This window comes from Egretta garzetta, unplaced genomic scaffold (genome assembly GCF_000687185.1).
Source record: "Egretta garzetta isolate BGI_Z169 unplaced genomic scaffold, ASM68718v1 scaffold598, whole genome shotgun sequence".
In the NCBI taxonomy this organism is placed as follows: Eukaryota; Metazoa; Chordata; class Aves; order Pelecaniformes; family Ardeidae; genus Egretta; species Egretta garzetta.
This window is the reverse complement of record NW_009260621.1, coordinates 3,071,020-3,083,126: the sequence shown is the minus strand read 5'-3', so window position 1 is coordinate 3,083,126 and position 12,107 is coordinate 3,071,020. Positions and strand designations below refer to the sequence as shown.

The window sequence follows — 12,107 nt, the reverse complement described above, 5'->3', positions numbered from 1 at the left end:
GCGCATGTTTGAGACAGAAATCCGCAAGGGGTGTAAAACGCGTTTGAAGACAACGTCCATCAACTAATTGCCTAGTGCTTTAAGGCAATAACAACAGGAGAGAACTCCCAAGTAGACACTTCAGTAAATTGATACGAACCTCTAATTCAGATTGTACTTAAAAGTCATATAGATCTAATAAAAGTAGTGATTTTTTTTTTTTTTTTAAGGCATTAAACAATGCAGGGTTTGAACTTGCACTTACTGCCTCTGGAGTCACCAACCTGCTGACAGATCAGCACAGTAAATTCAGGGAATGGACTTGTACTACAGCAGCCAGGTACTAGAGTTTGACACACACCATCGATCCCCTCTTCCCTCTCCTGTTCCTCCGGCACAGCAACACAGGGTCCAGTCAGCTCTTAACTGTCAACCCCCTCAGTTTATAAACTTCACATACTGGAAGAGAGGCATGGGTGGAATGCTAGAGAGGGCAGTGGCTCCTTCCGTTCTGCTCATTGAGGCATCCTGCAGCCGGCATGCAGTACCCTGGATCAGGAGAGACTGCACCACTGCCCTTCCAAAAAACATGAGCAGGAGGCTACGTGAGACAAGGTTGCCCTGAAGGATTTTCTTACCTAACACACAAAAGCAGTCAACCCATATATCCATCCTAGGCGGCTAACCACACCTGTCCTTACCAACAACCACCTCAAGATTATTTTTTGTAATTACATTAGCCACCTTAAGTGCTACCTCCTACCATCTTATCCTTTTCATCATGCTTTCACCACTGTTTAGCTTATAATTTCAGGAATCGCTTAACTTTTGATTCTGAAGATGTAAGTGCACGGAAGAATAAGCTTGTGGACGCCTTCCCCAGCTCAGGATCTTAAGATTACAAATTCCATGCAGCAGCTGAGCTCCATGTCCATCATGTGTCATGAATACCCTTGTCCCTCTATAAATAACCAGCCTGAAATCCTTTAGAGCTGATGGAAGCGTTCAATTTGCAGGGAAAGAAAACTGTGTTGCTAAGGAACTGCAAAGAAGAAAAGGCCAGAGAGCGGTAATCTGAAATGAAATGAAAGGAATTAATTTCATTGGCTCTTGATATGTTGGGTGTTTGGCATATTATCAGCAATTTAGCAGGCTGTAGGCTTTGTTTCAAACTTAGGCTGAAAGAATAGTCAGAACACGATTGCACCCTTAATTTAGGGATTAGCTGCATTCTCTCTTCTTCATACAACAAATCCTGTCCACTTTTCAGTCAAAATTTTAAAAGCAAACCACATGAATATCAGTTTGAACTACAGCTATGCCTACAGTTCTTGAGACCCCATTTTTTTAAATGAAGACAAAGGGTAAGGATTTTCTTCACATTTATTCTCACTAGTAGACCAACAGATGTACTTTGCCGGTAAGTACTCGCTTTCATGCTTTGCTGATTTTGGCAGAGATCTCAGCAATGCACCGAACAAAAAAAAAAAAAAAAAAAAAAAACAAAAAAAAAAAACCCAAAAAACCAAAAAAAACCCACACCACAACAAAAAAAAAAAATCACAGATTTTTGTTTTGCAACATTTTCATTTCAGGAAAATATTTTCAATTGTTTATAAAAATTTTAAAAAGAAGACTCCGTGCAGTGGAAGATTTTTCAAGCTCTTTCTCAGCTGAGAATTTCAGTTGTTTTAAAGGACATTTCCTTTTCCTTCTTTTTCGAGACAGACATTTCTCTAGTGAAGCTTTTTTTCCTTCTTTTACCTTTTTCCTTCGATTTATTATAAACAGAAGAGTTACAACTGCAGAGACTACATCTCTGGCATGTTTAGCAATGCCTCTACAATTTGTTACATATCTTCCAACACTTCACTCAAGTATCACAAACGCCTGGTATTCCACACTCCCAGAGTCAAAACTCCAGCACTTCAATTGTTCAAGCTGTACTTCAACTCACAAGATGTCAGGTATCAAACTGACAACCTCATCTTCTTCCTTTCTTACTATGATTTTAGGGGCTGTATTGTTGAACACTGTCTGACTGATGAGTAGACTTTGCCACATGAAGGTACCCCATAAAATAACAACGGCTATCAAGTAACGATATATAGCAATAATGAAACTATCACACTTTTATGCAACAAACAACAGGCTTTCGTGAGTGGTTTACAAGGAACAGACTTACTAATCAAAATGAGGTGTGTGACCCACCGACTTTCTCCATCAGACTCACCATTACCTCTTTAACTGTGCATTCCTAGATCTTAATTTGGTTGGGTCTTACTGAATGAATTTATTGGGTTTGTAATGCCTCATTGATCAAATAAAAGATAAGACCTGTCCCTCGTAATTCTGTAACTTTCTTGTGATGCAGAATAACAAAACACACCATTTACACATTCTCCGCTATAACTATGTTCTATCCTTTTTCACCCTACGAACATTATTTTTATTGGAGTACGAAAACTTGCTAGATGAACACCGTACAAAAAATGTTGCCATTAATACGACGAGCTTTACATACACATGCTAACTCCAACTCCCAGTCTGTAAAATTTTTGTCTGGACTATTGAAAAAAAAAAAAATTCAACCTGTAAACCTTTCCAAACATGATTTCAGACAGTTATTGGATAAAAACATGAAATATGTAGTCCATGTGTTTTGAGAAACACAGGTAGAGCAGGTTAGAATTGCAGTGAAAGACACAGCAATAAATTTCTCAGTGTGCCTCTGTGTGGCCATAAGAGATAACATTGTATTACCAGAGTTCTTTCATCTCTTTTTGGAAAATGCAAAACTTAAGACCTTCAGAGAAAACAGCATAGGTGCTGCCCCATTTCCTGAATTTGTGTCGCTGCTACGCTTCACTCATCACTCTTTTGTAACAGAAATTACAGATACAAAAAATAATCTGCGATGACACAAGAAAAAACAAGAAAAAGTAAGAGAAGTTTAAAGTAAAGTAAAGAAGTTCTCCAGAAGCGTGTTTGTCCTAAAGTCTCAAGGCACCCTTCACATCACTGGAGGGCACCACCATTCACACCCAGTGCACCAAGCGTGACCTCTTCTGTGCAGCAAACTACAGTGTAGCTCGGATAGTAGGTTTCTTCAAACTACTGTTAATAATGCTGTTACAAAGGTGACTCTTGCCTTTGAACTGTTTTCCATTTGTAGAAGTGTTTTTCCTTCTAAAAACACTGTATCTATATCATAGCTTTCCAAACTCTTGTTTCCTGCACTGCTGTCCCCTGAAAAGACTCTAGAAAATCAGGCAGCCTACAGTCTAGGGAAGCACTTATATGGGATCATGAAGACCACAAGCTCTTGGACATTACAAGATATCAGCAGGTAGGGTTTCTGACCTGCAATGTCCTTTGCCAAAACACAAGACAATTCTGTGAGCTTGTCGTTTTGAACCAGACTGACCAACAATTAATATCTGACAAGATGAAGACGACTTAGAACAAACTCACAGCCATTGAGAGAAGCCTCAGCCACACTAAGGCATTGCACTAATGAGTTTAAATTCAGCCTATGTTATCTGTTGATAGGTAGGTGAAACGAGGGTGGTGAAACACTGGAAGGGGTTGCCCGGAGAGGTGGTAGATGCCCCATCTCTGGGAACATTCAAGATCAGGTTGGACAAGGCTCTGAGCAGCCTGATCTGGTTGAAGATGTCCCTGCTCATCACAGGGGAGTTGGACTAGATGACTTTTAAGGTCCCTTCCAACCCCAATTATTCTAGGATTCACTTACTTGCACTCTTCCACACTGGTCTCACCTATACTGGAAATAAAAATCAGGGAATTCAGGCAGGGGTGGAAGTTTGAGAAAGAGAAGGAACCCAGATCACCTGCACACAGGAAGTCTAGAGAAGGAAAAGAAAACAGCATCCAGATGCTGGGCCCTTTAAGTTTTTTTAGAGCTGGAGTAAGGCTTTTATCTATAACGGTTCCAAGATAGCACACATTACACTCTAGTGATAACATGGCTGCTGTCACAGAACGTTACTTATGGACAGATAGGGTGGAAGGACACAAACAGGCTCACCGTGCACACAGAGGTTTCATCGCCAGTCTTTACTCTGTTCCGAGCCAAAAGTTGTTCCAAGAGGCTGAGTCTGTGCAGCAGCCAGGAAAATGCCAGCAGCAGCTCCCGACTACCCGCTGAGCCATCGGAGGGGAGCTGATAGAGTTCTGGCCTGCCATAGCCATGGTACCACAACGCTGATTTTACAAACCTAATTTGGTTATCTGAAAAGAAGAAAACAATTAAGAATAACACATTGCACTACTCAATGCATTTACCCATTCAGTTCCAGAAACTGCTGCTTCCTCCGAGAGCAAGATTTTTAATCAAGCCTAAGATTAGTGGAGGGCACTGGAGACTACAGTCTTTATCAATGACTGATAAAAGACAGGAGGTAAAGGGTGAAAGCCTTTATTATGTTGCCCCATTCCGATCTACAGGAACTACTGCTAAGGGAAAAGAAGAAATTCAAAGTTGAGATTAAGGCCAGTAATGGACTCTTGGAGATTAACAAAGGCAAAAAAGGTAAATAGCCATCCCCACTATAACAGGACTCCAATTCACCCATTCATTTTTTACGAGCCACCAAGCATACTATGAATTAGTAAACGCTCCGAGTCCCTTTACTCCTGAATTAAACTGGAATTTAGAGATAGGAATTTCAAGCCTGCTCCAAATCTCTGAAAACCAGTGAGCAGCCAGAGATAACGCAGCACACCACACTGCATACCACACCACATGGACTTGGGAATGCTCTGATCCATGTTCCTTCACACCAGCAAATGTTAGCAGACAACTACAAGACAGGCACTACAGAACTATAAAGTACTGAGGAAACACAGAGAAAATTATTATTAAAAAAGGTTCTGACCAGTAAGCCTCAGCTCTGTATTAAGTCAAAACTACAATAAAAGAACATAATTAGGGGGCACAATGATAATACATATTGGGGAAGAACCAACGGTTGTTGTAGAAGGAAGTCCTGCTCAAAAAGCTACTCGAGTTCTCCAAAGGCAACAAAAAGCAAGCTGTTAAGGAAGACTCAACCAATGCAGGACATCTAGACTTCCCAGTGGGATTCAACTAGCACAAAGAAACTAAGCCACTGCGGTAAAGGGAGAGAGAGAAGGCCCTTGAATCAGTGACAAGTGCCTAGCAGACAAGAACCAGAGGGTAGGAACAAATGGCAGTTTCACATAAGGACTCTGTGCTAAACAGTTGTTGTTCAAACAACTCAAAATGACACACAGACAATGTGATGGTGACAGAAAATTTGGTGCTGATGTGATATTACTCAGTAGTAAGGAATGCTGGCAGATCATGAAGGATTGCAGAACCTAATGAGCCCAAGCTTTAAAATGACAGAAAAATTCTTCTTAGAAAAAAATGAAAGATTATGCACACAAGGGAAAATACAATCTTAACTTTACTGACATAGCAATAGGCTTGGAGCTGACCACTGGACTCAGGAACACAATCTAAGATGATAAAATTTTTCATGACAAGATCATGCTTGGCTCTCATATGCATCCAAAAGCAAACTGAATATGAGAAACGTTGAAAGAAAACTAAACAGAACACAGGGAAAAACATTATGTCGTTGTCTATATCCACTGTGACCCCACATCTCAAATTCACAGTGTTATTTCATTTCTTCAGTCCCAAAAAGGCTACAGAAGACTTGGGGGGGAAAAAAAAAAAAAAAAACAAAGAGAAAGGACAAGTACAGAACAGCTTCATTGTAAGAATTGACAACATATGCCAAGAAGATGACTGGGAATGGAGATGACAAAACTCTTTAAATCCGTGAGTGCTGTGGAATGGGTGAATAGGGAATAATTTGTTTGCACGACATTCAATACAAGAACTGCGAGCCACCACACAAAGTTAGCAAGCATGTGAGTCAAAACAAGTTAGAGAGACGTTCTTCACACATAACAGCAAAGCTCTGAAGTTTCTGGCCATGGGACACTATGGAGACTGAGAGTTACACAGGCTCAAGGAGGAACTGAATTTACAGAACAGGAGTTCATGGAAGCTTATGAAATACAAAGATATCCTCTCTGTTTGGGAAGTCTGATATGTACATTACCAGAGGCTGAAAGAATACCCCACTGAAAGTATCCTTCTATATTTGCTCTTCCCTTTCCCCTGGGCATCCACTTTTGACAGCTGCCACAGCTGGATGGAGCTAGAAAAACCTTCAGTTTGATCCAGGTTAGGCATTCTTACAAAGTAAGGAAGAAAGCTGCTCCCCTTTTCCCATGTAATGCTTCAGTACCTCCGTAGGGCTTCGTAACAAAGGTATACACTCACACACACAAAAATAACAGGAAGTACAAACCTCACACAATCAGAGATTGTCACTGCTGTCCTTAATTAACATACCAATTCATCACACTACATGCTCATTCGCCTGCTCCTTGCCACTTGTGGTGAAAACATCCCTTAGCATTGACACATATTGTAATCCTTCTTTCTCTAGCATGGACTGCTGAAGCTCAAAAACCACATAATGACCAACTTCAAAACAAAAAACAAGAAAAAAATCCTGTTGCTCTCAAAAGGAATTCATTTAATTACGAGAGACTCTCAAAGTGAAGAGTGGTTGATCTATCTTGAGTTGCAAAATGCTAAAAGAGCCTTATCCACCAGAAGTAATACAAAGCCAAGACACAGGGAGGAGCTGTAAGCTGACCTATGCTAGTCACCTTGTAGGGGCAGTACATTGCTACAGCTCTGCTGGGCCTGAAAGGAGCTGGTAGTCGTGAAGAGCTACCAAGCCCTTTGCGCCTTGCAAACCACAGGGAAGTGCATTGTTTGCACTGGTTGATCAGCTTTAGGATCTAAGGAAACAGGAGTGCAAATCCCTAAGGAGATGCCTATTTCCAGAGTGCTTCTCAGTCCAAATACACAGCTGAAGCTGTTATACAGCTTACTACACACCTCCAGCAGTAGGAGTGGGAATACACGATTGGCCCTACAGGAAAACTACAAATGAATTCTTGACAAAGACATTAATCGTGACTGAAAAACAAAAAACAAGATCAGGAGCATGATTAAGCAGGAGACACAATGGTGCAGAGCTACTGCTTTTTTGCAGGACTAGTGTTTTGCATAGCAGAGCTTCTGCAGAGACACGTTACAGTAGGGCAATTGGTTTTAAACCTAGCTTGTTTCTGCATTACTGACACAAAAAGGACACCCAAATATTTAAATCACTCCCTTTGCTCTTTTTGCAGAACCTGTGAATTTAAAAACAAGCAGCTTCCCTTCACGATGCTAGGGTGGCAGAAAAGCTTATAACTTGCTAAAAATCTTGCTGTAGCTATGCACTCCAATCCCTCATGCACAGGGGGAGTGCTCAGATATTAGAGATTTTATTTTGATCACTCCTGAACATTCTCACATGAGCTAGGTTTTCAGGTTGCCCTTTCATTTTCTTTGTGCATTTGTCAAGAAAGGAACTGCCATAACAGGTAAAGGCAGAAATACTCCAAAAGAAAGGAAGATCAGTACATACTTTCCTCCTTTTTTCAAAGCAACTAAGCATCACATGCTGCCATCTGCAGTTCAGGGAGCTCTCCAAGAAATCACATATCAAAGAGAAGGAACAGAGGGCAAGCCAGGTGTTTTTTTTCCTTTACCACCGTTTCCCTGCTCTGATGTACCACTCAGGACCAGATCCACCCAGGCAATTCGCCACCTGAATTTCTGTGTTGCTCTGGTCCTTTATCTCCTCCTATTTCATCTTTCCCTCTGCAAAACCCTGCCCTCACATGAGAGGGTACAACTGGTGTGAGTATCAGACAGGAATTGTGGGCAAGTGGTCAAAGCATGGATCTGGGGCTCAAAGAGCCTTTCTGTGACCTTAGAGAAGTCACTTAAGTTTTCCTTATCTCCACAGTGCTCTGCTTACAAGTAAACGGTGCTCAGGTAAGTGGCAGTAGAGGAGATAGGTAGGTATACACACACACCCCTTGGCTATATATGTATACCCCAACACCAAGATGGATTCCTCCCTCCATAATGTGCAGCAAGAGAGGAAAAAAACCATCACTCAGTGGGTAACACCAGTCACACCTCCTCTTTGACATCTTCTTATAGCATTTCATTAGGATTAGGCAATTTATAGAGAAAGACCCACACAGTCCTTCCAACTAACCTCCTTCTGCATGCACAGGATTTATAAAAGACCAAGCTGTAGATTAACCTCAGGGTTCAGCTCTCTTAAAACTATATTCAAGGTGTGCTCTTCCACTTTATGAATCCTACAGAATATGTTTTCAGTGAATTATAACATGATATTCAAATAAGGGTTACGCATTAGCCTGGCTAAGATGAAAAGGAACTAAATCAAGTACAAGAACAGACATATATTACTTCATGCACTCAGGCAAGCAACACCTGCATAGGTAGTGGTATTACGGGAAACTACTGCTGCAGAAGAACATTTTCTGCTTCATTTGTCAAACAAACAAAAATATATTGCAGCTCCAGACCTCTTTCCCATACCATAAAAAATGAACTGCGACTCCAGAAAAGAAAGATTTCCTCCAACTACCTAAATGCATATTGCACTGCTACCTGGTGGTGTTGTTAGGCTGTTAACCAAGTCTATGAGCTCTCAGCCTCTGTGAAGAAAATGCAGCATGAAACCACTAATCAGGACTTCATCAGTAAGGTTATGCGTGGAGTACCATTACACAGCTTACTTTGACTCGTACTCCATTGACGAGAGACCCATTGTTCTGACACTTTTAAGGGGCTGCAGTGTATTAAGGGCATCCCAAAGTTTACAGTAAGTGGTTTTTACTGTGTGAAGAAAAAAAATTCTTCCAAAATGAGAAACCAAAAGAGCCATGTGCAGAATTTTATAACCACTGACTGGCAGGCTTCAGTGGGGTTTCTGGTTTCTTTTTGCAAGAACACAATAGTTGCTATATTTTAAAACACCAAACTGTGTGGATTTTTTTTTTGTTTTATTTTCTGCTAGCTAGGCAATAAAATACTTAAACTGTTTAAAAACATGCAGAAAGTTTTTCTAAACAATATCACATCACAACCATAACAAGGAAATGACTAGTCGCTATTCTATTCAAAGCAAATTTTAATCTCTAAAATTCACCTATATGACAGTATCAGATCAAAAACTGACTAATGAAAACTACTAACTCCAGACAGAAATACACACTGAGGTGCAACTTCAAAAGTCACTTTTTATCAGAAGATAAAAAGGACTTCCGAGATCAAGCAAAAGCCTTCTGGAAAAATCTGTCCTTTTCCACTGGCAAAATCTGTAAGAGCATTCTGTCCTTGCAATGAACTGCTTTCTTCCAGCACCTCACAACTGCAAATGGCCCAACATCTGGAACGCAGTCCGTGAAACATAGGTCTCACTCTACAGAGGAGCGAGAAGAACTATTGTGACTCCAACAACACATGCAGACTGCAGGCTCAGTGTTTCCTTTGGAAAAAACTTTTAGCCAAAAAAAAAAAAAAAAAAGAAAGGGTACAAGACTATTTGAGCATGCCTTCTCTTTTCCAGAAAGCTGTTCCTATGCCTGTGCACACAGCAACCTTCATACTTCACAGCCTTCCTCTGGGATCTGGCAACTGCTGCTCTCCTTGTTTTTGCTAAGATAATTAAGAGGTTGTGCAAAAACAGCAAAGAAAGGAACGCCTGATCCATGGACTAAAGCGCTAGACCTGAATTAAAGGAATCAGTTTCAATTCTTTGTTGTGCTACAGGATCCTGTGCAAACCTGAGAAAGTTATTTAGTCCGTATGCCCAAGGCTTCCACTTCATTTCCATGAAATAAATACATGAAAGACCACAAGCACTCCAGAGCAGGGACAGAGAAGAAAGGCAGTAAAATATTGATTGTGCTCACAGCAGACAACTCATTCGCTTGGCCAAGCAAAGGTAATTACTGTAATTTGAAAAACAGTATGACTATCCAACCTGAGTTTCAGCTTTAATCACCAAGTTATGACTAAACAGTTACTTTAAAAAATCAGCTCTGTAGTTCTGAGCAGAACCACACATTCCTACCTTGCAATCTACCAGCAGAGGCTGGGTTTGCTCTCTCTAGAGCCAGCAACCTGCCACATGCACATGGAAATCCTGTCTCCAAATGCTACAAGCAATTAGTATGGGAGCAGCCAGGATTCAGGGAGGCTGCACTTGTGTGGGACCACCTCCACAAAGCTGTAGGAGACAGCCAATAAATTGACTTACCATACACAGCAGATTGTGGATGAGCAGAAAAGCAAAAATAGCTGAATGAAAAATAGCAGTCCTGTGAGTAACACAGAACCATGCTGATTTCCTGCTGAGCTACCAGCAAAACTATGCTGGATTTGCTCCACACTCCTTGAGAGACTAAGCATTGAGTCCACACAATGCTTAGCCTTTTTTAACTCCATTTACGGAGCCATCAGATTCCCAGCTCTTCAGGGGCTTAAACGATGTCATTTAGAGTTTTGGGTTTGTTTTTTTTCTTTCAAGGGCAAAAGTGGATTTTAAGTGGCTTTGGTCTGAGGAGACCTCTATCCATCACAGACGATCCCATTCTCAAAAATTCCTCTGACAATGGAAGGGCTCTAGATAGACATAGTTCACAAGGGAAATCTGAGGAGTAGTATCATACTTGGAATAACATACATTTAAGAAGTAAATAGAAGCCAACCCGCATTCAGCTTCTCTCTGTCCATAGAGATATTCACAGTCCCTCTAAAATATTCACACACTTTACTTTTTTGTTTTGTCTAAAACTTCAATCCAAAACACTGCCCTTACGGTTCATATGCTATAATCCACGGCCCTGACATAGGACTTGATAGAAAATTAACCACAGAGTCACATATCATATCTGGAATGGGGAAAGAAGGGATCAAACAAATCTATTTCTGTAATTATCTCTGCAGATGCCAGGAATGCATAAGATCACTGCAGAGATTTACCTGCAGTGAAACGCCCAAGGGAAGCAAGAGCACCTAAGCAGACACAAAAACATCCCAGTTTCCTGCACAAAGAGGAGTAAACCTGCCTGCACACCTGCGATGCAACAGTAATAGTCAGTGGCATAAACTAAGGTATTCAAAATGGAGCATTTCTGACAGGGAGCAATAAGCCAAAGAAAAGATGCTACAAATCCAGTCCTAGTTGTTCCCTGGGGAAAATTGCACAGTCAGTCAGACAGACTGACAAGGTTACCTATGGCATCAGACTCGGTCCACTTGCCTCCGTGGATTTGTTTCAGAAGAGTGTAGAGCAGCCTCCAGAAATCCAGGCTCTGCAAAAGAAGGGATGGGGGGAAGATCAGCACAGGCAAAAGATGGGCCACATATTTAGCCTTAATTAGGCACTTAAACCCGTAACTGAGCATCAGCTGTTACATGGAAGAGCACACCTGCATCCTGCCAACACTGTCGAATGAGGCAGGTTCACGTATTAGCTGTCTCATGAACGCTAGCTATGGTAAGGTGCACTCAAAAAGAGAAGGGTTACTAATGCTGGCTGTACGGCAAGACCCAGCACTTCCACTTTGAGGCACAGGCATACAGGAGTGCAGCTTCCAGAGCAGCTGCTCGGATATAGCCACATACAGCACACCTCGCCGGCAGTCAAACAAGCATTTCAAGACGCTGAAAAGACCTGACTGTGACAGTATTAAAAACTCACAAACAAGAGGCAGCACGCAATGAGTTGGAACTGGAAATCATTTCTTGGCCACACAAGGACAAGCATGCTGACAAAGTGAAACACTGATTCTTGCAGTTGGAATTTCAGTCAACACTCGTAAAATGTTTGAAATAGCCAACTGAGCAAGTGGAGCACCCTGCGTGGGAGATGGAGGCCTCTCAAGCATCGCTCTGTAAAGCCCCGAAGCAGACAGACCCAGGCCGGTGCACACTAAAGAGAAGCAAGCCTCAGGTGACACTAGAAAAGGCGTTGCAGGCCACGGTGAAATATCGAAATATCGTTAGAACGACTAGAAAATCAAGCCCTTTCAAGAGCAGGGAGTTGGCAGAGTCACACAACCCAGTGCCGGCTGCGGCCCACGCAGAAGTCTCCCCACCCAGGCCCTGGCCC

General features: G+C 41.6%; 1 protein-coding gene across 1 annotated transcript in view; it reads right to left on the bottom strand.

Moving 5' to 3' along the window:
• The window catches only part of TEDC1 (tubulin epsilon and delta complex 1), a 79,947-nt gene that overhangs the window by 65,780 nt on the left and 2,060 nt on the right, over window positions 1–12,107 (bottom strand). Inside the window, exons 3-4 of the mRNA XM_035900767.1 lie at window positions 11,229–11,307; window positions 4,031–4,233 (exon numbers count right to left, since the gene is read on the bottom strand). Coding sequence (XP_035756660.1) covers window positions 4,031–4,233; window positions 11,229–11,307 — 282 coding nt within the window. The remainder of the gene's footprint in view (window positions 1–4,030; window positions 4,234–11,228; window positions 11,308–12,107) is intronic.